At 39.6% G+C, this 25,804-nt stretch overlaps 1 protein-coding gene across 1 annotated transcript in view; it reads left to right on the top strand.

Annotated features, from left to right (window-relative positions):
- Positions 1-423: 423 nt before the first annotated feature.
- Positions 424-25,804, top strand: part of LOC310942700 (disheveled-associated activator of morphogenesis 1-like) — a gene marked incomplete at both ends in the record, with an annotated part of 32,136 nt that continues 6,755 nt past the window's right edge. Inside the window, 18 exons of the mRNA XM_083908119.1 lie at positions 424-603; positions 736-825; positions 938-1,009; positions 1,324-1,418; positions 1,523-1,742; positions 4,726-4,839; positions 5,592-5,702; positions 7,428-7,531; positions 7,638-7,704; positions 8,307-8,424; positions 8,524-8,662; positions 12,533-12,591; positions 15,877-16,064; positions 16,215-16,460; positions 18,367-18,468; positions 19,268-19,365; positions 23,212-23,296; positions 24,022-24,128. Of these exons, the coding sequence (XP_083764245.1) occupies positions 424-603; positions 736-825; positions 938-1,009; positions 1,324-1,418; positions 1,523-1,742; positions 4,726-4,839; positions 5,592-5,702; positions 7,428-7,531; positions 7,638-7,704; positions 8,307-8,424; positions 8,524-8,662; positions 12,533-12,591; positions 15,877-16,064; positions 16,215-16,460; positions 18,367-18,468; positions 19,268-19,365; positions 23,212-23,296; positions 24,022-24,128 (2,195 nt within the window). The remainder of the gene's footprint in view (positions 604-735; positions 826-937; positions 1,010-1,323; positions 1,419-1,522; positions 1,743-4,725; positions 4,840-5,591; positions 5,703-7,427; positions 7,532-7,637; positions 7,705-8,306; positions 8,425-8,523; positions 8,663-12,532; positions 12,592-15,876; positions 16,065-16,214; positions 16,461-18,366; positions 18,469-19,267; positions 19,366-23,211; positions 23,297-24,021; positions 24,129-25,804) is intronic.

Raw genomic sequence — 25,804 nt, 5'->3', positions numbered from 1 at the left:
TGAAAACACTAAAAGATAGAAGTGAGACACATAGAATTATTATGTGATGAAAATTTCAACTCATCAAACACAAATGAAACAGTAGTTTGCTGTTTTACTGGAAAATAATACATATCTTGCTGTGAATATCCATGACACTTAGGAAAATACATCCTTCCATTATGTGGTAATCCCAGCTGATGGTGGGTTGTTGGGTTTATTCTGTGCAGGTCACCAGCCTATTATAACAAATGTAATCAAACTGTTTTCCAATTAGTTTTGAAACTTAATCACATTTGTATTATCTTAATTTTCGATTCATGAAAAGTTAAGAATGGAAATGATGTGCATCAATAACAGTTCCTGAAAATAATCAAGTACTTATTTCATTGCTTGCTTTCAAATCCAAACAGCTAATACTTGTTTTGAGGTCATCCTGTTACCATGGGGTCCCAAGTGAAGCAGCCACCAAGGCGTGGCCTGTCCTCTTTCTTTCCTTGCTGCTTCAAAGAAGACGATCAACCAGAGATCACCTACTGCCATGATAATGTTGTGTCAGCACTGGAGCCCACCCTGCCCATGCCCCCTGTTCAAGAACTGGACTCTATGTTCACTGAGCTGGTGGTGAGTATAAAATCCAAAGTCAATGGTCCTATTCTCAATACTCTTTCTGTGTGAATGTCATGATTATTTATTGGCTTTCTTCTTCTTTTTCACATCCTTCCTTTCCAACCTCACTGTCTCCTTCTGCCCCAGGATGAACTGGACCTTACAGAGGAGAACAGAGCTGCCATGTTTTCTTTGCCAGCAGAGAAGAAATGGAACATCTACTGCAGTAAGAAAATGGTAAGAAACTGTTTGGATAACCACACCAAAAGAGATACGTTATATCCCACCACAGTTAACGGGTTCATCTTTGTAAGCTCACTGCTCACTTCTGTGTCTGTGTGGTTTTCAGGAGGCCGAGGAAAATAAAGGAGCAACCACCTGGCCAGAGTATTATATAGACCAGCTCAGGTCCATGGCTGTGGTGAGTCACACGCAATACTCTGTCTTTGTCATCGTGCTGTGATATACTGCAAATCATAATATGATTATGTGAGATAATAGCTTTTTAGTGGGTTTACCCTTGATTCAAAAATCAAAGAATAGAAAAGCCTCTTGATTTTCTGAAAAGCACTTTTTTTTATACTACAGTGAATCAGTCTCACTGATCAGTCTCTTAGCATTCAAACAATCATATGCATAGTACCATTCGAATAAGTGAAGGGACCAAAAGGACAATTTAGGCAAATAATTCTCATCACCTGTGACTATGTAACCTATTTGCAATTCTGTTTCCAGAGGAAATCATTGCTGGCACTGGAAAATGAGGACGAGCAAGGAAGACTTAAAATCGTTGATGGTCTTAAAACGGCCCTGAGGACACAACCAATGAGGTGCAGTGTACAAATTAATATTTCGTGAAATCACTCTTTAATTTTCTCCTGTGCTCAACTGGCCTCAGGAATAACTGCCACCTTCCACCCTGACTGGTCCTCAGGTTTGTGACACGATTCATTGACTTGGATGGCCTGTCTTGTATCCTGAATTTCCTCAAAACAATGGATTACGAGACGACCGAGTCACACATCCACACCTCACTGATTGGCTGCATCAAAGCTCTGATGAACAATTCTCAGGGTAGAGCTCACGTCCTGGGTCACTGTGAGAGCATTAACGTCATTGCACAAAGTCTTGCCACTGAAAACATCAAGACGAAGGTAGGAATTCGATTTTCTGGAACTGAGGGAATTAGTAAATTCATTTTTTGTGTGTGTATGCTTGCATGAAAACAGCCACTGATGTCAGGAGAATGTTCAATGTTCAAGTGATAGTTCAGGTTTGCACTGAGAACCAGGCTGAGACCAGTGTTGCCAATTTAGCAATTTAGCAACACAGTCCTAAAAAAAATAGAATTAGCAAGATCCATCTTCAAAGATCGAAGCAGTCAGGAGGTTTGGTTTTGTCTAATTTCGTTGTTCTATTTTTGGGTGTGTAATATTAAAAAAATTATTAACTGGTTTGAAGACATACCGGTTGTGGAAAAGGCAGATTGGGCACAGTTATTTTCTTCTTGCCATTACCATCTGGGCTCAATTATTGGTGCAGCCTTGCTCTTTCTTGTGAATAATCTACGTTCAAACATAATAGTGAACCAATCTAAAGGCATGGGTGTTGGATTTCACAGACCTTCTATCCTCTACCACATTAAATCTAATTGCATGTTTGTTCCCTGCTTGTAAAGACCCCACTTTCACATTGTGGTTCAAGAAAGGAATTCAATTATTTAATAATTTGTATATAGCAGATACATTTTGCGTCTTGTCATATTATTAGGAACAATAACAATGTGTTAAAAGTAGTTCTATATCTCAAGATTATTATACTCCACCTGTTTATCTTCAGCTCTAATTCTCATGCTTATCACATTTATCAGTAACTTTATGAACAGAAGACAAACATTGATACACAGTGATAAAGTGCAGCATGTCAGTCTCCTCTCCTCAAGGCTAATGAGCGATAAATACATAATAAGTGCTTTGTCATAATATTTAAAAAAAATTTAACAAAAACCCCCATTTACAAATATATACAAAAAACTCCATGAAATTTTAAAATATAGAATATAATGATCAATAAAAGGCTTTTATAGATCTTTATTTCACAAAAAAGTAGGCAATATGTTTTAATTCCACAACAGGAGATATGTGATGTGACCTAAAATTAGTTTTGTGGGGGAAAAAAGCCTGTATATATCGGTATCCGTTGACATCGCACTCGGAAATCAAGTGTTGGACAATATCGGCATATTGAATATCGGTAAAAAAGCCAATATAGGACATTCCTAGAAACAAGCTCCTCCATCTTTCTCCCAATGGATCAGAGATATTATGCATTTCTCAAAGTTGGATGAAGAACACACTAAAAGGTTAATTTCACAACTTTATCAAGACATGGAGTCCTTTTCTTGACTACTATGATTCCTAATAGGAACCTCTAAATAAGGAGTGAGATGTTCTAGCTGTAACTAAACCCCATGTTGCTCCTGATGGCTGTGCTGGCAGCGTATAAATGGGTATGAAGAGATCTTTGCTTTTCTTAAAGGGACACTGTGTAGTATTCATGGGTTTATATGACCCAAAATCCACATTTGTATACATATTATGTGCTCATGCATTGTCTAGTCCCTGTATAATTGTTTCATTTTCGTAGTGTTTCAAAAAGTCATGTAAAATAACATGGTCGTGGGCCACTACTGCATTACCACGACGCCATGTTTCTACGGGAGCCTGTATAGACAAACGCGAGTGAACAAATCAAGCGTCGCTTTACTTGTAGCGGAAGTCCCGCCTCCGCTCTCTCCGCTTCGTCTGCTACGGCCGTGGTAGCTCGCCCTCTCCCTCGCCTCACGAACCTCATCTGCTGACACGGAGAAAGTCGACGAGGACCGGCTGAGGATACCGTAGCGCTCAGGGAAGGGAGGGGCTGAGCAGAGGAGCAGTTCTTTGTTGTAAATTTCAGCCTCTCCTCTAGATGGCACTATAAACTACTTACTTCACCTTTAAATCATGGCTGTACAAAGACAGAGGCTGACACAGATCTCACTTCTGATATGTGAGTGGACTACCTTTAGCATTTAAGATAATTGACTTCATGCTAGCACATTAGCATTAGCAACGTTAGCAGACTTCATCGTCACAACTTTTCTCCAGAGTTTATACACAAACAGATGGATTATTTAGCAGCCAAAAGAGAGCAGGACATGAGAATAAGTGGACACCTTGAGGAACAGTCACGGTAGTTATGCCTGAGATGATGACATGACGCCAGCACTCCAAACCTCTTATTCATTTTATTTCATATTAGAAATATGTACTGTAGCTATATTTGATCCTTCTAACTCTTACGTATTTACAGTATATTTTTTATGATATTTTGATGAGATAATGGAAATATCAGACCAGCCGCGTCTGCTCCAAAAGGTGTTGTGACAAAGCTATGAATTATATATATATGTAATTATGTAGTAAGCAAAAAGTGCAAAAGATGAGATTTGAGATTCCTCAAAATAGCCATCCTTTGCTTCGATTACTGCTTTGAACACTCTGGGAATTCTGTCAATGAGCTTCATGAGGTAGTCACCTGAGAGGTTTTCCAACAGTCTTGAAGAAGTTCCCAGAGATGCTGAGCACTTTTTGTTGTCCCTTTTGCCTTCACTCTGCGGTGTGTCCAAACCTTTGTCTGGTAGTGTATATCAAGCTGTCTTTACTAAAGGCAGTAACTAACATGGGCTAATTGAAATAAAACATATGCTTATTAGAACATGGTGTGTTCTGATGACATCTTGCAAAATTTCAGGCTAGCTTTAGCTACTTTCCTTTGAAATTACTGTAGCTGGCAACACTGGCTGAAACATGGATGTTCATTCTCGTAGAAAATATGGAGGATTTTAGCTACTCAAGAGCTACTCGGATTTGTTTTTGGGTCACTTTTGTAAGAGATTCTGAAGTCAGCCAAAATGGCATCCTTGCCAGAGTGAAATCAAATCGCTGGTAGACTCGGCTGGGCTCACCCACTTAAAACATCAAATCAAAACCTGACTATATCTGAATAGATTTACCACCCACTTACACCAACATTTCCTCATCAGTAATCACTGTTGTCATCGTATTATATTTAACTGACATTGGTTTCTCTTCATAGGTTGCAGTGTTAGAGATCCTCGGAGCAGTGTGTTTGGTGCCAGGAGGCCATAAGAAAGTACTAGAAGCTATGATACACTACCAGATGTTTGCCTCAGAGAGAACACGTTTTCAGGTGGGTTTGGTAAACATGTTTATGCAGACATAATTGCAATATGACAACATTTTATTAAGGAAGAATCTGATATCTTGACGCAATGTCCAAACAGAAAGCAATAGATTTCTTGAGAAGTCACTTGAGTTTCCATAAAAATCCTGAACCTGAGGGGAAAAAAATCAGGAAAGGAAAATGTTAAATACATGTTAAAGCATGGTATTCATAGCTTTATTTTGTCATTAATTAGACTGCTTTGGAAAATTTGTGACTGAGGTTTAAAATGTCACAGTGATGAATTTGAAACTAGAGTGTTGACGTATAGCAGTATTGTGTTGCCAGAAGGAGGAGATCAAATACACTGCACTTTCTTTGGTAAAAATAACAGATCAGAATGTGAATGGCTGTACACAGAGTAGATTTCCAAATCCTGTGACATTCACAGTACATGGAAATGTATATTAAAATGAACATGGTGTCAAACAAACAACATTTTAATGGTAGATGTATACTAAGCGTAACAATTATAGTATCAGGCATCTTATAGTTGACTGGCAGTTAGTTAATGAAATGAAATTATCTTTTATTTTCATTATACAACCGAAATTGCACAAGAAAAAATTGAGGTCAGCTGGAGGGATTGTATGTCACATCAGTTCAATAAGTGTCAACTGATTATCTGTTAATTACTGACAGAGAGTCAACGATGGACTATAAAATAAAGTGATACTGATTTAAGTCTAAAACACTGAGGCTTTCTGGTTTGTGTGCAGAACCTGCTGACAGACTTGGACAGATCCACAGGCCGCTACAGAGATGAAGTTAATCTGAAGACTGCCATCATGTCCTTCATTAATGCTGTGCTCAGTCAGGGAGCAGGAGAGGTAAAAAAAAAAAAAAAAAACTTTCTTTATTTTAAAATGGATCTCTGTATGTACTTTTCAAAACCATCAGTTTCTTCCTTTCATGTGCATTATTCAAACTCACACCTTCTGATTTCCCTACAATAGATGTGACTTTGAAGGGATAATTCACTGATTTGTATGTGGGTTTGTATTGCTAGAATAGCAGTAGTATTTCTTAAAAAATGTGCTTCCGTCCCTCAGTTTTCTGTTTTCCCTTTTCCAATTTTGCCCTATTGTGAGTCAAATGATGCGAAACTCAACACTAGTCCTACACCTTTTAGACTCATCTATGGGGGGACATAACTCTGAGTTTCAAGCTTTTGTCTCGAGTGTATTCTAAAAAACTCCAAACAAGCTTAGCCTAGCTTAGCTTAGCTATCAGGCTTCAGGCCGCTCTGAATCTCTGTGGAGGGTGCCAAAATTAACTTCATGCTATCTAGATATTCCAAGACATGCTTACTCGGGCTGTCAAAATTGCTCAAAAATGTATATTCCCTGTAAAAAAAACACAGATTCGAATATGGGGGCTTTCAATCAGCCAGACTGTCAGGCGATGACGAGCATTACGTCAATAAAACGACAAACTAATACGAGACATAACTACCCGTATATGTAGTCTATTTAAGTTTAAACATTATTTCACAACATATTACCTACACAAAAATAAGTAAATGAACTGACCAAATACACCGCAGTATGGCAGTTTATTAAAGATTCATATCATAACAAAAAAACAAAGCTTTTCATAGAAACAAGGAATCTGTTCTGTGCTGTCTCATATATATATATGTATATATATATATATATATATATATATATATATATATATATATACATATGTATATTTATATATACATATATATATATATGAATATATGAATTGAAGCTGAACTTTGCTGGTTTCAGTGGATCATGCTGCTGTAGTAATGCATGAGAAGAAAATTGCATCAGATAATCTGTGATAAACAGTTGATTCTTAACAAACTAGTTAAGTTGATCGTATGTCTGGATTTGAACAGAAATCAAAATTGCATTTTGATTCAAATTATTTCATGGTGGCATTGCTTATGTGGTGTGTAAAAAGGAAGGGCTTGGCCATTTACGTATCTCTGGACTTCCACCAGTTTGAGCCAATAGAGTTTATGCCCTGCAACAAGTCATAAACTCAACAGACTTTCATCCAGTTCATCAGCCTTTTATAGCACGTGCTCATCTTCCCACGGACTAATAAGAAGAGACAGCAACTTTTCAAACTTGCCATCCCCCTTTCCCTTTTTTGCACAGCCCACACCTACATAACTGTTATTCTTGTCCAGCTTGATACAGTTCTCTTATTTGGCCTACAATGTGCACATTTCTTCCAAAATAGCTGGGCTGGCTGGACTGGCCCCCCAGCTGTGTACCAATGCTTCTTGCATATATTAAGCAGCTCTACATTGCAAGGCTTTGTGCCATACAACGACGAGAAACATAAATGGACTTTATGAGAGTTTATGTGATATGTGAGTGATTATATATATGAGAGTACAGTATATAAACTTGTTTGTTGTTATTGTTGAAGAGGTAAGATACCCTTGCTCTTTAATATTTGTTTCTACTTGATGTTTTTCCTGATAATGTTTGAGAATGCTATCCTTCCATTTTGTTTTGTTAAACATAAACTGTACACATCATAACATTGAGTTTGTGTGTGTGTTTCCTTAGACCAGTCTGGAGTTCCGTATCCATTTACGATACGAGTTTCTGATGTTGGGCATCCAGCCAATCATAGACAAACTGCGTTCCCATGAAAATGCCACTCTGGACAGGTATGTCAGCTGCACCAAACGCTGAAACTCTGAAGTAGAATTGACAAATAAATACATTTTATAAGTGTCCTGAGGTCACTTGTTACGGAATATTGTTGTCTTCCAGACACCTGGACTTTTTCGAGATGTTGAGGAATGAAGATGAGCTAATGTTTTCCAAAAAATTTGATGCTGTAAGTCATAGTACAACTTGTTTTTCAGTTTTGCACCCACATATGTATCAAAAACACTTGTTGCATAAGAGGCCAGAAGGTATTTCAGTAGCTAAACTCCAGTGTACTAGTGCCAATAAATTGTGTTCTTGTATACAAAAGTCATAGTGTATCATAGGATTTGAAGTCACGGAATCGTTTTACTACCCTGTAAATACAACACAAAAGTCACAAGTTCACAAATTCGTTATTACAGTGACACAAATCCTATGCTACACCGCTCAAATGAAAATCTTCCCACGTTCACAGTTTTGGTATTGTCACCACAGTATATTTGGTGCAAAACACCTGTATATAAAAAATGGGGAAACTGTGTCTTGTGGGGGGAGAGAAAACGACAGCTCGACAGTTACACCATCACAAATTTGTCATTACATGCACACAAATCCTGTTCTGTATATCAGGAGTTAAAAGAGTTGTACGCTTAAAGTTTTGCTCATAACACTGCTGTATATTTGGTCCAAATATTATATTTTTTTCTGAATAGTTTCTGAAGCAGCATATTTACATTTCTCACTTGACATTAAATAATAGTATGAACTGTTTTTGATATATTGCCTCAGGTCCATATAGAAACTAAAAGTGCCAGCCAAATTTTTGAGCTGATCAAGAAGAACCTGAACCACACTGAAGCTTACCCTCACCTTCTGTCCGTGCTGCAGCACTGTCTCATGATTCCATGTGAGACTTCCACTCTGTCTGCTAACCTTCATTTTACTAAAATATCTATGACTGTGACACTGTCAGTCTGTCTTGACACCCCTGTTTATTTATCTGCAGATAAGCAGAACAACAACACACTTCAGTACTGGGTATTGTTGGACCGTATAATTCAGCAGCTGGTTCTGCAGACGGACAAAGGTGAAAACCCTGATGCTGCTCCATTAGAGGACTTCAACGTTAAAAATATCATTCACATGTAAGTGTACAGGGTTCCATCAGCCCATTAATGAATAATGACTGGTGATGTAATGAGCGAATGATGAAAGAATGAATGAATCACATAATGGAGTAATACTGTGCTTCAGGACATGGGTTGTTATATATCCAATAACTATCTTTTTTCATTTCTCTTTTAAATAATGTGTGTCCATCACATATAGATTTGTCAATATGGACGAGCTACCCCTCATTCAAAAAGCTCTGCCAAACATTAGGTCTGCACTATGTATCGTTTGAGCGTCATCATTGCGATGTGCGATAGTCACATCACAGGACATGCAGTGTTTTCCTTTTTTAGAACAGGTACAGTATCTCTGAAATGACTCCTTGCTCTGCTCTCTCTCTCTGAGCAGTCAGGTCACAGTCAGCCCCTCCCCACATGCACATGCTGTTCCTCACACACAACGCTGAAGATGAGCGATAAATAACAGGCAGAGACTGTGGCCACATCCAGACATAAACAAACTTTTTATTTGCCGTTTTCAAAAAGTTCCCTGTAAACATGGCATCGGCTGAAGGTCATACGCCTGGACTGGAAGTTGTGCTCTAACACTCCACCAAAAACAGAGAAGAATTGTAAACATTACAGATATAATAACAGAGCAGCTGGGATAGCTCAGTGGTATAGTCCACAGACATTGGTGTCTGAGGGCGGGGTTCAAATTCTGGTCAGGGCACGGTCAGCTAATACCCAGTGGGGGCCCCTAGGCAAGGCCCTTAATGCTACTTTCCTTTTCGTGCCTAGATAATAATAAATATCTGCCAAACAAATGTGTGGGTGATCCGCTGTGGCGACCCTGTGGAGGGAGGAGCTGAAAGAAACAGAGACAGAATGAATCAAGCCAGTGGAAAGAAAGGGGAATAATGTCTGTTTGTTGCTGTGTGAATTATAGCAAATTTACAGACCACCGGCAACTTTTTCGCAAATGTTTTTCTTCAAAAAAGCGAATAGCGACTTTCTGTCATAAACCTAAATATTTTCTGAGAAGGAAATGCACAATTCTGCTGCACAAGAGAGATCCATCTCACTGTATTTACTGCAGGCAGAGAGTTGGACACAGAACCAGAGAAGCACTGTGTGAGTGCAGCACACATCAACAGAGCCCTATTAGCCCATCATAAAGCTCATAAATATTGTATTCAGCATGTCCATATTCTGTAATGTCTGGGTCAATAAGTTAGCCTGTAAATAATTTTTCATTATTGATCATTGGCACAAGTAGAAATATAATATCAAAACTAGGACTCTATGCACAGAGTCATAAAAAGGCCCTTGCCCCGCGCAACTTGGGGAGAGCAGCAGTTTCCTGACCTCACCGTCTCCCTTACTCGACTGTCATCTAGCTTTATTTTTATTCAGGGACATAGTTTGTGCCAAATTCCATGAATTAATTTGTGTGTCAAGTTTTGGGTAAATGTGACATCACAGTGTCACAGAGAGACAAAAACAAGCATTCAATGTCACGCTCACTTTAGAGCAGTAGTCACACGATTTTTTTTCTCGCTCAAACGTGCGTCCGCGCATCCTCAGCGGCTGCGTTAGGCGCTGCAGTCTCTCCACCCGCAGGTGCCAGGGAGAAGATATCAGTCAACACTCGCTGCAACCAGGATATAACCACGGTGTTCAACAGAGTCAATGGCCCATTAGTGGGAAGTTCGAGGATAAGACTGTGACTGTGGGACTGCTGTAATGTGACGAAGACAGGAGCCAAGCGCAGGACGCCCTAATGCGGCCCAGCCTCACCCAGACTCTAACTCATGCGGCCCCCAGGCAAATTGAGTTTGAGACCCCTGCTTTAGAGTGTCCAATATTTGTTCAAAATGGTCTTCATAAACAAGGTGAAAGAAGATGCGATTGAGTAAATGTTGAAGCCTGAGACAGAGGTAGCAGCAGGTCTGCAAGCTGAGTGTTTGTGTTTACATCTGTGCAGATGTGAGGTTGGTTACATGGAAGGAGGGATTTTGCAACAACAGACTGTGAAACTAAATAATTTGTGGTACTAATATGGGGAATCAACGAAACGTGAAAATCATATTGGTTTTTGCAAAAAGGCGTGGTAGGACTCCTTCTTCAGCTTGACGGCATCCCTTACCGCCTGGTGTCCACCAACGGGTACGGGGGTTTCCGCCGCGACAGGCACTAACCACCTTGCGACCACAGCTCCGGTGAGGCGAGAATCATCGCCCATTTGGACTCAATGTCTTTCGCCTCCCTCAGGACATGGTCAGATTTCTGCGGCTCTCACCAGGGGCAACTCCAGAGTGGAAGAAAGTCCAGCCCCTCTTAGAGGGAGCTCGGGCTCCTTACCTATCAGCGGGGTGATCTCCTGTGGATCCAGCTGCCAGTGTTGGTTCAAGAGGCTGACACCCTCTCTGTATTTAAAGTCAGTGTGGTGACTATCCAAAAACCAACATTTATTGTCACCTGATGGTGGTTTGAGGAAGAACTTTTCTCAAGTTCAGAGGAAAAAAGAAAAGAAAGAAGGCTGTGCAAGGATGGTCTCTTTGGGTGATGTTCCCATTTATTGCAATAAAAAACGTTATTAACAAACAGAAAAATGACCATATAGGTTATAGATTGTGGCAAACAAAAGATTCCTGGTTTTCCTCTGGCTGTCGTAAGAACTGTGAATCCACCACCATCCAACTCAAACTAACTACACCTCATTTCAGGCAGCTGGGCAACTGCTGTCAAACAAATGAAAAAAGGTACTGCACCCTTGTGGTCAAAATAAAACTTGCACAAGACACTAACTAAAAAGGGCTCCTACGTACACACCGGCCTTATAATTATGTTGGTGTGCACTTACAATTACATAATTACATACATTTCAAAAGGAGCCAAAAAAGGTGTATGTGCAAATCTTCTTTCTTCATTGGTCAGAAGTCAATGACAATATTCCAATCTTAATTAACAGTCCTTAATAACATACTTTGTGACAGGTCTCTCCAGAAAGCCTGTCTTCATCCTAAGCTGGGCTGACCGTACAAAACACCTCTCCTGTCTGGAAAGGTTTTGCTCATTTTGCCCATCAGCCATGAACTTTGTGGAGCATAAGGGTCGATGATAATAACAATGCCATTAACAACGAAGTTCCTGCATGGTTTTGTCCATTTGTGTCTTTCTTGGAGAAGTGGAAGATACTCCCTTACCCACCGCTTCCAAAATAAATCTGACAAGTACTGCACCTGTCTCTATCTTCATTTGATGTAGAAGTCATTCTCGTCAAAAAGTCCAGGAGGAAGAAGTGGTTTGGCCTTCAACAGCAGAATGTGATTTGGTGGAAGTGTTTACAGGTCATTAGGGTTATCAGACAGTTTAGTGATTGGGTGACTTTTGGCTGATGGCTTCAACTTCAAAGAGAACAATACAAAAGCTCTCATCATCCATGGTTTGTTGTTTAACGATGGAGTACAACACCTGTCTTATTAGGCAAATGATTCACTCCCATGCTCTCAATTGGTCTGAAGAGGATTTTAAGCAATGCAGTAAAAATGCTCCAGAAAATTATTTCCCACCCTGCCTTTAAGGAAACAACAAATGTGACCAAAATGACCAAATGGCTTCTGACTGAAGATGATGCTTTAATATCATTTCCACGTCCCTAGTTGTTTCTGTTTGGCCAAAAAGCATCTACTCTAGCTTTAACCAATGGGTTAACATCTTAAAATCATTCATAAAAATGAAGGCCGAGTGAGATGCACTGGTTCTTTTAATGTCCAGGGGTAAACGGATTAAGTGAGCACAGATATTATATTCTATTTTAATAAAATACTTCATAGTTGTAAGATAAAGATTCAGTTGTGTTGCTAATATTGCACTGTTTGTGTGTATCTTTGCTTTTAGGCTCATTAAGGAGAATGAGGTCAAACAATGGAAAGAACAAGCAGATAAAATGAGAAAAGGTAAATACACACACCCATGACCAGACCAATATCAGAGCTACTTTGATTCATAACAGGGCATTGTTGCCTCACAGCAACTGGTTGCCAGTTCAGCCAGTTCTTTCTGTGAAGAGTTTGCATGTGGGTTCTCTTCAGATACTTTGGTCTGGTCACAGTCAATGGCAACATATGTTGATGCTTTTTAAATAGGTGCATTGTTTGTCCTTACATCGGCAGGTTGAGCGTGCATTAACGGTTTTCGAAAGACATATTTCACTGATATTTAAGATCAACAGCCGAAAAGATCAACCTTATAATAGTCCTGACAAGAGGCAGCAGAGCTGCACCTGCATCAACCATAGTCAGGCTGTTGACGATTGAGATGTTTCACCTTTATTTTAGCAAAAGAGGCACCAAGATAATCCTTTGTAAATGCTGAACCAGGGTTCTCCAGATCTTCAGTCTGACACTGAGCTATTTCGGCACTTTTGTGGGGCTCGCGTGTATGGAAGCAAATGTGTCCCATTATCCAAATTAAAATGCATGAACAGTTACATTTTCAAAATGTAGCTGCATTTTGTGACCCATAAATAAAATTAATAATCAATATTTTCAAAATGCATTTCTGTTATTTGATAAAAATGATAAAGAAAATGACATTTAAGATTTAACCTCCTGTAAAATGGCTGACTTCCTGTCAAAGGCATGTACATTAACCTCTTCTTCCCTGACCCTCTTTTTGGAGGCCCTACTCGAAAATGACATGCCCAAACTAAATAGAGTAAATATCTGCAGTTACAAGCTCTATATGGATTATCTTGGTCAAAATAAAGATAACATTTGTGAGATTCCACCAGAGGTGTAAGTTTTACTGTAGATGCCACTGTGTCAGAGTAAATGTACATGGAACACAGCATAAATTAAGGTTTTTTTTCTCTCGCCTAAAAAAATATTGCATTTTAAAGCAAATATCACCTTTAAAATATGCAGTAGGTACTTAAAAACACATGGATGTCATGTAGTAACATGTGGACATGAGCTGTGCAAAGTCTGATGCTGCTGAAGTGAAGCAGAGTGAAATTACAGAGGTTTTAGTAAAGAGATGTCTAGGCGTTCTCTCTTTTTTTGCACAGTTTGGCACCATCTGTGCCATTTGAGATTTCTTAGGTACCAAATTATTAAAACCCATTAATTTTATTTACATGTCACTATTGGTCTAAAAAGAACTTGTTTTGAAAAAAAAAAAAACTACGATAACTTCCTGTGCAAACATCGATGCTCCCTGTGCGGTGCGTAATAACAACTCTGTGACTCTGCAGCGTCTTCAGTCACGCAGCGCCATAGCTCTGGCTTACCTTGGTCAATTTGGGTGATTGACAGCTCTTTTTAAATCTCTAAACCGTTAGAATCAGACACCGGTCTCCAAATGCATGTGAATCACTTCATTAGCGAGTCAAAAGGACATAAATGCACATGATGCATTTGTGCGGACATGAATCTTGGTCGTAGAGTGATAAAAATGGTACCACTGGAATCTGTAGATTCTCCGCTGTCCAGTCGACCCATGTTTTCTTTGTTTACAGAATCACGCTGACGCTCCGGTGCCGCTTTTCAATGTGTGTGCTGTAACGTTTTTGCCGCTCCTGTTGGTATGATCCATCTGTGTTTCGTGAACATAAGAATGGTTTATATGAGCTTTTAGCTGAGTTTCTGCATGTCTGTGTTTGTTAAAGTTAGGTAAGGTTTTATGATGCTTTTGTCGCTGTGTCTGACGCTGCCCCTGGTACCAGGGGCAACCGTGAAGAAAAGGTTCATTTTCAAAACATCCTCCAGCAAAAAGAAAATCCAACAAAATCCAATTTGAAATGTCAAATTTGAAAAATAAAAAAGGCACTAGATGAAATGCTTTTTCATTTTCAAAATGCAGCTGCATTTTCTGACTTATAAATAAAATTAATAATCAATATTCCAAATCGCATTTTAATTTTCAACTTCAACACTGCTCATTCTGTGACTTAATTAAAAGACAAAGCAAACAGAAAAATGCTTTTTCGTTATCATGTTCGCCCCACAAAAAGTGTCTCATAATTCAAAATGAGTTCGCAATATGGAGTGGCGCAGGATAGTGACGTCTTCTGGCTCTTCTACACACCCACACAAACGAGTGGAGGACCATCGTGGAACAGACTTCTCTGTTAAATATTGAGATGTCAGACATTTACCTTGTAATTGTCGGAGATTAACCCACATTTTTAGGATTGTTAAAGTAGTTTTAACCGATCTTCGGCATTGTTTGGCTTGATTCTTGTGTCAGAGTTCTCCGGAGCACAGACTCCTTGTAGTGATGGGATCTGCAGTTCATTTGAGTGTACTGAATCCCTAGAGTCCGTTCATCAAAATGATTCGTTCAAAAGATTTGTTCACCGAATCGTTCAGTGCTAAGCAGGAGCGCATTGCCCTGCTATGTGAACGAGATTCACGTCCACAGCAGTGGCAGATCTAGAAAATTCTACATGGGGTGCCATGCCATGGCAAGAGGTCTTGGCAGGGTGGCATGCGAGGCTGGTACGCAAGAATCCCCAAATGTAAATGGATTTAACATAACAAACATAAAAATACAAAAAAGCATAAAAAGCAAATTACAGTATACAAATCTAAAATCAGAAGATATTTATTACACAAAACAGTTATGTTAAGACTACTTGATGCTATTGTTTTTGTTATTTTCCCAGTTAGAAAAGTAAAGGATGTCACCTGTTTAACTCATTGCTGTGATAGGTGACAGTAAGTGGTTTTATAGCAGGTCAATATGATCTAGCTACAACTGTGTAGTGTGTTGTGACGTCACGTCCGCGAAACTGTGTAAACGTTATGGATTAAAACATGACAGGTTTTAATTCAGATGGTCGGGGGGCAGCGCAGTAGCTCCTCTCTGTGCTGGGATGCAGAGCCACCGCAGCAGACTCGCTGTGTGTGAGCCAGACTGTGAACAGCGCACTGCACGTTTGATGCAGGGCCGTAGATAAGTGAGTCAGGGGCCTAAGATTATATTTACAATTATTGACTTTTGGTCAATTTACTGTTTGTTTCAATTCTTTGAAAAGCTTGTGGACATAGTGGCGGATGTTTTTACAAGTAAAGTTTTTAAAACAAAAGTTAGGGGGGCAGCTTGATATAAAGAGCTTATCGAGGAAAACACACTGTGTTTTCTATATTTGCGCTGCGTTAAAGCAGCGGAGCCTGCAGCCAGCCTGCCTTTAAAATTTTTACTTAACAAAATTTTGACTAAACTTTTTTTCCCTGCAGACCACCAGAATTTACAGCAACGTTTGGAAAAGAAAGAGAGGGAGTGTGATGTCAAAAACAAGGAGAAAGAGGACATGATGGCAATGCTGAACAAGATGAAAGACAAACTGGAGCGAGAGAACAAGGACCACAAGCAAGCCAAACTTCAAGTGGCAGAATTGTCAACTCGGCTGCAGAATCTAAGCTCTGTACGATCACCAAACCAAAGCAAACAAATGCCATCACTTTGGGATTTTGTATCCTGAATATGTCTGAATTTTCTCTCATGTTGATCCATCATCACAATGATTATTTATTCTAAAATAATAATGTTTTTTTTTTTTGTACTGTCCTCATAGACTTCCAGTGTTCCAGGGGGACCTCCTGACACCTCTGGTGTTATAGCTCCATCCATTTCCTTTCCTCCTCCTCCACCACATCCTCCTCCTCCTCCTCTACCACCAGATGGTCCACCTGCTTTTGGCAAAGTTCCTTTTGCTCCTCCTCCTCCTCCTCCAGGAGCACCGGTGGATACTGCACACAAGAGGAACATTCCTCAGCCATCGAATCCTATGAAGTCATTTAACTGGAGCAAACTGCCTCAGGTAGCCATCACTTTTACTGCCAGGTCTATTGGTACTAATGATGCTGTGGCTTTTATAACTACTGCTGCTACTACTCTTACTGCTACTCTTACTGGAATGATGGCTATCTAGTAATGGCAAAAACTGTTAGATGACGCTTCTGTTGTCACCGCATTAAGCTTGCCTCTAACATGCCAGGGGTTTGTGATTGGTTTCCTTTTTTGTCAAAAGCCAAAGAGTTTAAAATACATGGGGAGCATATTCACAGAGAATGGGAAGTTAGACAGAGAGATAGAGACAAGAATACAAAAAGCAAACTCCAACCTACCAACTAGCACCTCTCCTAAAGCATCCCAAGCATACCCGTGGAGACCAAGGCCAGGTTGTTCAACGCCATCTTCATTCCGACTCTCACCTACCAGTGTCAGACGTTGACCATCAACAAGGTGCAGGAAAGAAAACTCACAAGTTGCGAGATGCGGTGCCTGCGAAGAGCAGCTGGAAAGACAAGGAGAGACAGGGTCAGGAATGAACTTGTTAGAGAGATGGTCAGAAACAAACCTGTCCTACAGTACATCGCCAGGCAGAGGGTTCAGTGGTTTGGCCACATGACCAGAATACCAACCACCCAACCAGCCTTAAGGGCTTATACTGCCAGGTACTCAGGAGTCAGGGGATAGCGATGGTAGCAGAGTGTCCCCCCGGTCGCATGGCATGACTCCAAGATGCCCCCCCCCCCCCCCCCCAAGCGGTAAAGTTCATGCACATACCCATAAACATAAATAACTTTCTCATCATCAGTTTTGAGTGTTTGAGTGTTTTGAGTGTCAGCAGCAGGTGGAGACTGAAAGGGGAAGGGGACAGTGTGTCTGCTCTGAGCAGCAAAAAAATATTGACATGAGAGATAAGATATGAGTTGATGAAAATGGACTGCAAAAACCATAAGTATCCCTTTACAATGTGTAAGAGAGAGACATTCTGTAGGGGGGTAGGGAGGTATTTTAAGTTCAGTAACATTGTTTATTTGTTTATATATTTCGGTCATGTCAGTTAGATCAATCACCATCACACATCATCTTAGTTTAAGTCATACACATGGCCGAAAGGGAAAGCGGGAGAAGCAAAAGCTAATCTAGTCCCGCCCCCATTACCCACAGAATACATTATTATCATCATACTGATTTTTCTTATGTTTGACGTAACATGTTTCAGCAGCAGGTAGCGATCAGAGCTGCAGTCTAGCTCAAGACAGTCAACTGACTACGTGTATGTCTGTACATGTGTCCATATTAGTCCGATGCATTTGCTACTAGCTGCATTGTTGGGTGGTTGGTGGTAGGTGGAAAAACAGATCAAAACACCAGGGGGAGTGGCAGTCTTCTTTCAGCTTGAAGGTTGTGTTTGTGGGTTTGATTTCCGGCTCTGCTAGACCACATGTATCATTGGGCAAGACTCTTTACCCAATGTCGCTCCTGGTGTCTGTGCTGGCAGTGTGTGAATGGGCATAAATGATGTGTGATAGGAAATTTGATGTATGACTTGTGAGTGAATGGCAAAAACTGTAGTATAAATATAGATCTGATGACAGGTCATGGTCATTATGACTGATTATAGTGTACATTTCTTTTGTAATGTACCTTAACAAGAACTTGAATGATCAGGATTAACATTAATAATATTTAGCTAAATGTATCTAAATAGAAGCTCTTGTACTATCAAGGAAAAAATAACAAAATAATAGGTAAATTAGAACAGCCAGCAGCATGTGCAACGTGCAGCTGACAGCACCTGAATTAATGTTTAAGGATTACTTGTCACCTGGCAGAAGAACACCAGACTGATCCTTTTATCAGCGGCTACATAGGGCAATAGCTACATACTATTTATATACAGGGTAAGTTGTATTGTTGTCATGTTTCAGAGCAAGACAGAAGGAACCATATGGACAGAGATGGACGATCTAAAAGTGTTTCCAGATCTAGATCTAGAGGAGTTCCAGAGGACCTTCTCAGCTTACCAAAGGCCACAGGTAAAGTGTAATGTTTTCTTTTCTTTTTACCATTAGCACAGCCATGCTGTCATATATATTATTGTTCATGATTGTTTGACTTAACCAGTCAAAGTCATTTTTGTAACAATTGTATTATTTAATAGTCAAGAGCAGTGATTCACAGTTTACTGCAGGTGAGATGTTTTTAATTTGAAGTTTAATTTCATGTTTTGTAATTAAGTTTTGAATTGCAGCAACATATGTATGATAGATCTTAATAAATAGAAGGAATAAAACAAAGCCATGGTGTTTATGAATTATAAGTGATTTTTCTTTTATCTGACTTTAGCAGATCTTTTATGTGTAAGTATCCAGTGTCAGCCGGTCAGCATACAGGCCGAACATTTCAGTATTTGCACTCAATTGATTTGTTCATTTTAATTCCTAAATGGTTTTTGATAATTATATTAACTCTGAGAGTGAGCACTTTGTTGTGAAGCTAACCGTTTAACATGTAGCCCAGCTGTTATAACCACATGCATTTGTTGAAAGATATGCAAGTTCAGAAAGTGAAGTGGACTCGATTATTAATCTGCACTGAATTTTTGTATACCGTGTTCACATGAAAACAATAATATATATTGGAATTATTGAACCTAGTCTTATCTGTTGATCAGAGTCATGATTTAATGTTTGGGTGGACGTCAGAGGATATTTAAAATTTTACTCTTGGGAATGATTGGTCTAGAGAATGTTATTGTCATGATTTACCTGCCAAGAGTTGTGTTATATTGCGCTGTATTGTGTTGGATTATGACTCATTGCTTTGTTTTAATAGAAAGATACTGAGGATGATCGTACTGTTGCTAAGAAGGTGAAGGAGCTGTCAGTAATCGATGGACGGCGGGCACAGAACTGTAATATCCTGCTCTCACGGTCAGTGTTCAGATTGCTGAATGAGAGAAAACTCAAACTGTAAAAGTAACAGAAATCATAGAAATAATGGACATCACATTTTAACTACAGGGATACCTTGACCATTAACCTAGAATTCTATTGTAAAACATTATACCATTTGTAAATTTGTGATAAGGGAGCTTTTCTCAGGTCCTGTTCATGCCCCTACAATATGATTTGCTTTTGCTTCCCTGCTTAACACAAATGTGTGTTTCTTGTAGTACAAAGTTTAAGCATTAGCAGCACATTACATTATATGTGTGAATTTTATGTAAAGAATCATAAACACTAATAGTAGCATAATAAAACATAAATTCGGGCCACATGGCAGGGGACCAGTGGTTAGTTGTTGCCTCACAGCAACAAGGTCACCACTTCGGATTAGGTTAACTGAACACTCTAAACTGACTGTAGGTGTGAATGTGCATCTCTGTATGTTGGCCTGTGATGGACTAGCAATCTGTCCAGGGTGTATCCCTGACTGACCAGACTGCAGAGAAACACAAGAATACACATATAGAAATATTTTAGGGTAAGAAACTGTAGCTGTATCATAACTGGTTTTATTCCTGGTCCTGTAGTTTAGTGGTTGGATGCAGTGTTTAATTAATTTGATGTGTATGATAGTTGTATGTCTGTCTGTGACTGATGCCTTCTTGGCTAGGGGCCTGTTTCAGAAAGCAGGTTTAGTGAAAACTCTGAGTCTGTTAACCCTGAAATGAGGGAAACTCTGAGTTTTCCGTTTCACAAAGGGAGGTAAGTCAAACCAGAGAAAGAGGAGTAACTCTAGCCTGTTTCACAGAGAGAGGTAACTTAGGCTCTCGGTCAGTTACCATGGTAACATGCTCTATGAACCTAACCTGGTCGGGACCAGGTTTTTCTCAACAAACCTTGAGTTTCTCTCTGTTTCCGCCCTCTTTCAGACACACACGGTATTTGATTTCCTCATTCATTCAGTCAGCAGAGTTTTGGCGTAGTATATTTCTGCCGTCTGTTCTGTGTCTACATTAGAACATTACCGCTCATACATGTTCTTGCATTTCCAGACACTCTTTTTGAGCGGTATTGTTTTCACGTCACAGTCCATCATTCACAACCTAATTCCGTAATTCCTCCCTCTGCCTTTTGTTTGCTGCTTTATGGCGACACTCAGCTGGTCGTGGTCTGAGTTCTATAAGCTGAAGCTTTCCTCTATGAAACGACTTATTTTGCGAAGGAGACATTTTCAATCTGACAGAAATCACCCCAAGTGGCGGAGCTTCTGTTATTGTTTTGTTTGTTTTTTTGGAAGCACACGCAGGCTTCTGAATGTCACAGCGATATTCAGGCTGCTGATTGGACAATAATATTAAGATTTAGACAAAAAAAAAAAAAAAATGTCTCTCTTTTTTTGTGGCTTAAGGAAGGCAGTGTCACTGTGCCCACTGTGAGAATGAGAATATGGCTATAATGAAGATATCAAACAATATGGGAAAGGGTCATTTTAGACTATGTCCTTGCATTTTAGTGCAATGAGGATGATTATCTGGTAAAAAGTACAAAATGAGAGACCTCAGTTAGACAGCCGAGTTGTTTAATAAAAGATCTGGATGCTTTAAACCCCCATTTATTAAATGTTACATTTAGTTATTTTAGTTAAAAATTTTTATACAACCTTTATTTAACCAGATAAAAGGACCCATTGAGATCATGATCTCTTTTACAAGGGTGACCTGGCCAAGAAAGGCAGCAGCACATGTCACAGTTAAACAAGAGACAGGAAGGAAACATTTACAAAAGGCACAAGAGGCACACATGTACACAACATCGCCATAATCAAGTAGTGGTAAGAACGTCGCTTATATCAGGAGCTTCCTAGATCTGAGGGAGAAACAAGACTTGTTTCTATAAAAGAAGCCGAGTTTCACCCTTAATTTAGAAACCACATTTCTAACACTATTTTCTATCACTTTGAAAGATAACTCCCCATCAATAACAAACCCCAGGTACTTATAACTGGTCACCAGCTCAAGAGCTCTGCATGGGAAGATCTAATTGAGGGGATTTTTCCATGGGAACAGATGAGTTTGAAAAAAGCATTATTTTGGATTTTTCAGCATTTAAAACAAGTTTCAATTTCTCCAGATTATTCTGCACTGTATCAAAGGCAGACTGCAAAAATGTGAATTCTTGTGCAATCGAGTGTGAAGAGCAGTAAATGACGGTGTCATCGGCATACAAATGGTGTGAGGCATTAGGCAAGTTTGCACACAGATCGTTAATGTAAATTGCAAACACAATGGGTCCAAGGACTGAGCCTTGAGGTACACCTTTTGTGCCCTCAAGAAAGGTGGAACTAACTCCAGCCATCTGAACACATTGTGTCTATTTGCCAAATAATATTTGAATAAAGTAGTAGCTTGTGTGGAGATGCCATTTTTGATGAGAATATCTAGCAAGATATTGTGATCCACAGTGTGAAATGCCTTGGACAGGTCAATGAACAGGGCTACACAAAACCTTGTGTTTTTAAGAATGTTCCTAACAGTTGATTTGGCCACACCTAATGTTTTTGCTATTTCTCTGATGGGTTTGTTTTGATTGTTGTTTCAGCCACATGATGGCTTGCTTCAATGATAGTGACAGCTGCTTGGATCTCATATAGAAAGTTAACAGCAACAGATTCCAAATGCGAATGCCACTCCTGGAGTCAACTCCGGAACTTTGACCTGCTTAATTAAAGATGATATAATGAGGGAAAACCCCACACCTGTCCATGAAATAGCTTTTCAGTCAATTGTCCCATTACTTTTGGTCCCCTAAAAAGTGGGAGGCACATAAATAAAGTGTAATTCCTACAGCGTTCACCTGATTTGGTTGTAAATACCCTCAAATTAAAGCTGAAAGTGTGCAGTTAAACCACATCTTGTTCGTTTCATTTCAAATCCATTGCAGTGGTGTATAGACTGTATACGTCTTTAAGGTCTCGCCCTCCTGTTGTTCCATACAAGTTCTAAACAAATCTGCAGATGATGGGAGAAGAATATTCTGAAAATATATATCATATTTTGCTGAAGTACATTATCTGAGTTAGAAATATTAGTAGACATATACATATATCCATTGACTCAATTTCCATCTATAAAGGTTCATAAATACATAGCTTAAATACATAGCTATAACAATATTTTAGGAGTAGAACTCGAACTTAGGGCCAATTCCAATTCCTATCTTAACCCTCAAGCTCAACCCTTAATCTTAACTGGCCCTCAAAACCAAGTGTTGAGGGTTATTTTGTCACTTAGAAATGGGACATCCCTTAAATGCAGATACGTCTTCAGACTGTGGGGGGCAGAATAACGCAAAAGCTGCGTCCAGTCTGTTAACGCCAAAAAAGAAGAAGAAGAACACATTTACGTCAGGATTATTTATTACAATCCGTTTGTCAGTCAAGTTATTAGGTTGTCAGTTAGTTATAAGATGATACAAATACCACAACCACGGACATATTCAGCTGACAGTTACCACACACCACGGCTTATTGAAGGGTAAGCGATAGCAAACGATCGCTTGTCCGCACCAGCCGGCTATTGACAAAAGATCGTAAAATAAAAATAAATGTTACGCAACAATGACGTCAGTAATCCATAATATGGGCCTAAACAAAGATAACACAATGGTTTTGTCAAGATTTCTAGAGTAAGGGTGAATTCGGATAGGCTGCAAAAATAATTTCACCAGATATAGTTTTAGTTTACATCAGAACCATGTCATCAATTGCATCTATATCAGCTTGTACTTTAAAAATAATGTATACAACATAATTGACAGTTGTTTGTGTGACAGGCTGAAGCTGACCAATGAGGAGATCAGCCATGCTGTCCTGAACATGGATGAACAGGAGGATTTACCTAAAGACATGCTGGAGCAGGTACCAGCACATACACATGTACAGAAACACACAGACAACATAATCCAAAGACACAGATGTCCATTAAGGAATGGACATCTGTGTCCTATTCCTTAATGGACACAGGAATGTGGAAATCTTTCTTTCTCACCATATTCATATGGTAATATGAAGTTAAATAATACTAAATATGACCGTGGGAGCTTTTTTTTACTTACTACTTTAGTTAGTTAACACACTGAGCAATTATGAAACATTTCAGCTCATGTCTGATAGATAATAAGACTGGGTTAAAAAAAAGTTTTATTAGAACATTCATTAATAAAAATAACAACATCTCACTTCTTGGCTGGTTTTATATCCGATATGTCATTTTTAATGGGATAACTATTTTTGGTCAGCTCATGGCCAAGTGGAAAGTAATTGGGCTTGTAACCAGAAGGTCACCGATTCAAATTCAGCAACTGGTCTAGGGCTTAGATGTTCCTGGGCCAGGCACCCAACCCCTATTCATGTGTGTTTACTACTTGGACGCGATGGGTTAAAAGCATGTGTTAAATGCTTCTGGCTGTGAAATGAAATATTTAACCCTTCTCTTCTGAGGGACCACCAAGCCTGGCTTTACTTCAAATCAAAAAACTAAAAAGACAGATAAGATAATTCAGGAAGTCCGTGGTGATAACCAGCCTTACTGATCATTTATTAGAGGCAGGTTGATTTACAAATTTGTGCCTTTGCTTTTGAAGCTTTTAAAGTATGTTCCTGAGAAGAGTGACATTGAGTTGTTAGAAGAACACAAGCATGAGCTGGACCGCATGGCCAGATCTGACCGCTTCCTGTATGACATGAGCAGGTAAGTGCTAATTAAGCTCACACTTCATGATTCCAACAAGCTGCAGACACCAACCCCATTTACACTATGCTGAAAATATAATCCGACTTCAACGACTCAAGCCATCCTACAAAATCAGACAGAAAAAGGATAAAGACAAATGCATAATTAAAAATGTGACGGAGATAACACACAGCACTGCTACAGATTAAAATGTTACCTGCTTTCAAGATAAGAGATAAGATAAGAAAGTCCTTTATCACATCATTCTGTGTCCGTTCTCTAGTGTGTTTTTGTGACAAAACATAGTTGAGCCATATTATATATATAATATGACATTTTCAAGAGATCTTTGATAAATAAATCAAAATATTGTTTTTGATAAACTTTAATAAGCCATAACGTGGCTGAAGAAAACTCATTCATTCATTCATTCATTCATTCACAAATTAATTTTGTGGCCCAAAGTATATAGAATGACTGATGCTGTAAATGATAATGACAACAGCAAAAACTTGTTTAAGAAGCTGGAAACAGAAGACGTTTGATGTCTAGCTGGTTGGGTTGAAGTCATTTAACTCTTACTCTTCCTATTGTCATGCCTGTGTCTTGTTTGTCTCCTTTTGTGTTTCTTCAAATTAAGCCTTGTTTATGCTTGTGCGTGACACTGCGGAGCTGGGCCCGCAGACAGCGTGTGACCTACAAGCATGCACGGAGGCATTTATGCTCATTGCAGTATTCGCCTCAACGGCAGGGGGCATACAACCAACATAATCAGTGAATAAGCAGGAAGTCAACGTGTGCTGCCCGGATAAACATCCGCTGCCTAGCAACAGCAGTAAACAACAATGTTCTGCCATTGAATTTTAGGATATCGCTTACATTGGTCTCAAGATTACATTGGTCTCAAAAGTCCGTCTCTCTGTGTTTCACATATTGGGACCGCCATCCCAACTCCACCAGAATCACCGGGAGGGCTTTTCCCCCTGGGTCACCTCTCTTTCCATGGGCTCGTCTTTTGCCCTTCACAAAGCGATCCCTCGTGTTTTTTCACAACCTCTGGCAAAAACCAGCATCTTCTTCCATGAATTTAAGGCCATTTGACTGTCTTGGTGCTCTCGGACAAAAGACTCATACAAATGTTTGTACATTTGTATGAGTCTTGGTTCTCGGCCAATCTTCCCTTCCTAGTCTGCTCAAGCGCTGTGACACCTTTTGGAGCTGACGCACACGGTCCGACACAGGATATGACGTTCATTTTTTCCCTCACGTCCCTGTTCTCTTGATGAGCCTCGTCCGGTTCACCTGCATATGATTTGCCACACCTGATTTCTGTTCTCCACTCACCTTCCTCCCTACTTAAGCCTGCAGGCCCTTGCCAGTGTGTCTTTGTCAGATTGTCACTTGAGTCTGTGTCTTGCATCCCGTGTGTTCCTCTGTCTTCTGATTTCATGTGTTTTTTGGGGTATTATCTGTCTGCCTGACTGTGTCCTGATTTGTTTTATTTGACCGTCCTGTTGAATAAAACCTGCCTTTTTGAACTCTGAAACGCTACCTGTGCTTGGGTCCTCTGTACCACCAGGACACCTATTGCTCTCCCTCCCTCTTTCTCTCAACGAGGCTCCTCCAACATTTTGGTGTGCTTCAGTGTCTCATGCAATTTAAAACATAAAAATGGTTTGGGGCACAGGAAATAA

The sequence above is a fragment of the Microchirus variegatus genome, assembly GCF_963457635.1.
Source record: "Microchirus variegatus genome assembly, chromosome: 21".
Classification (NCBI taxonomy): Eukaryota; Metazoa; Chordata; class Actinopteri; order Pleuronectiformes; family Soleidae; genus Microchirus; species Microchirus variegatus.
Note: the sequence above shows the minus strand (reverse complement) of the source record. Positions and strands in the feature narration are given on the sequence as shown.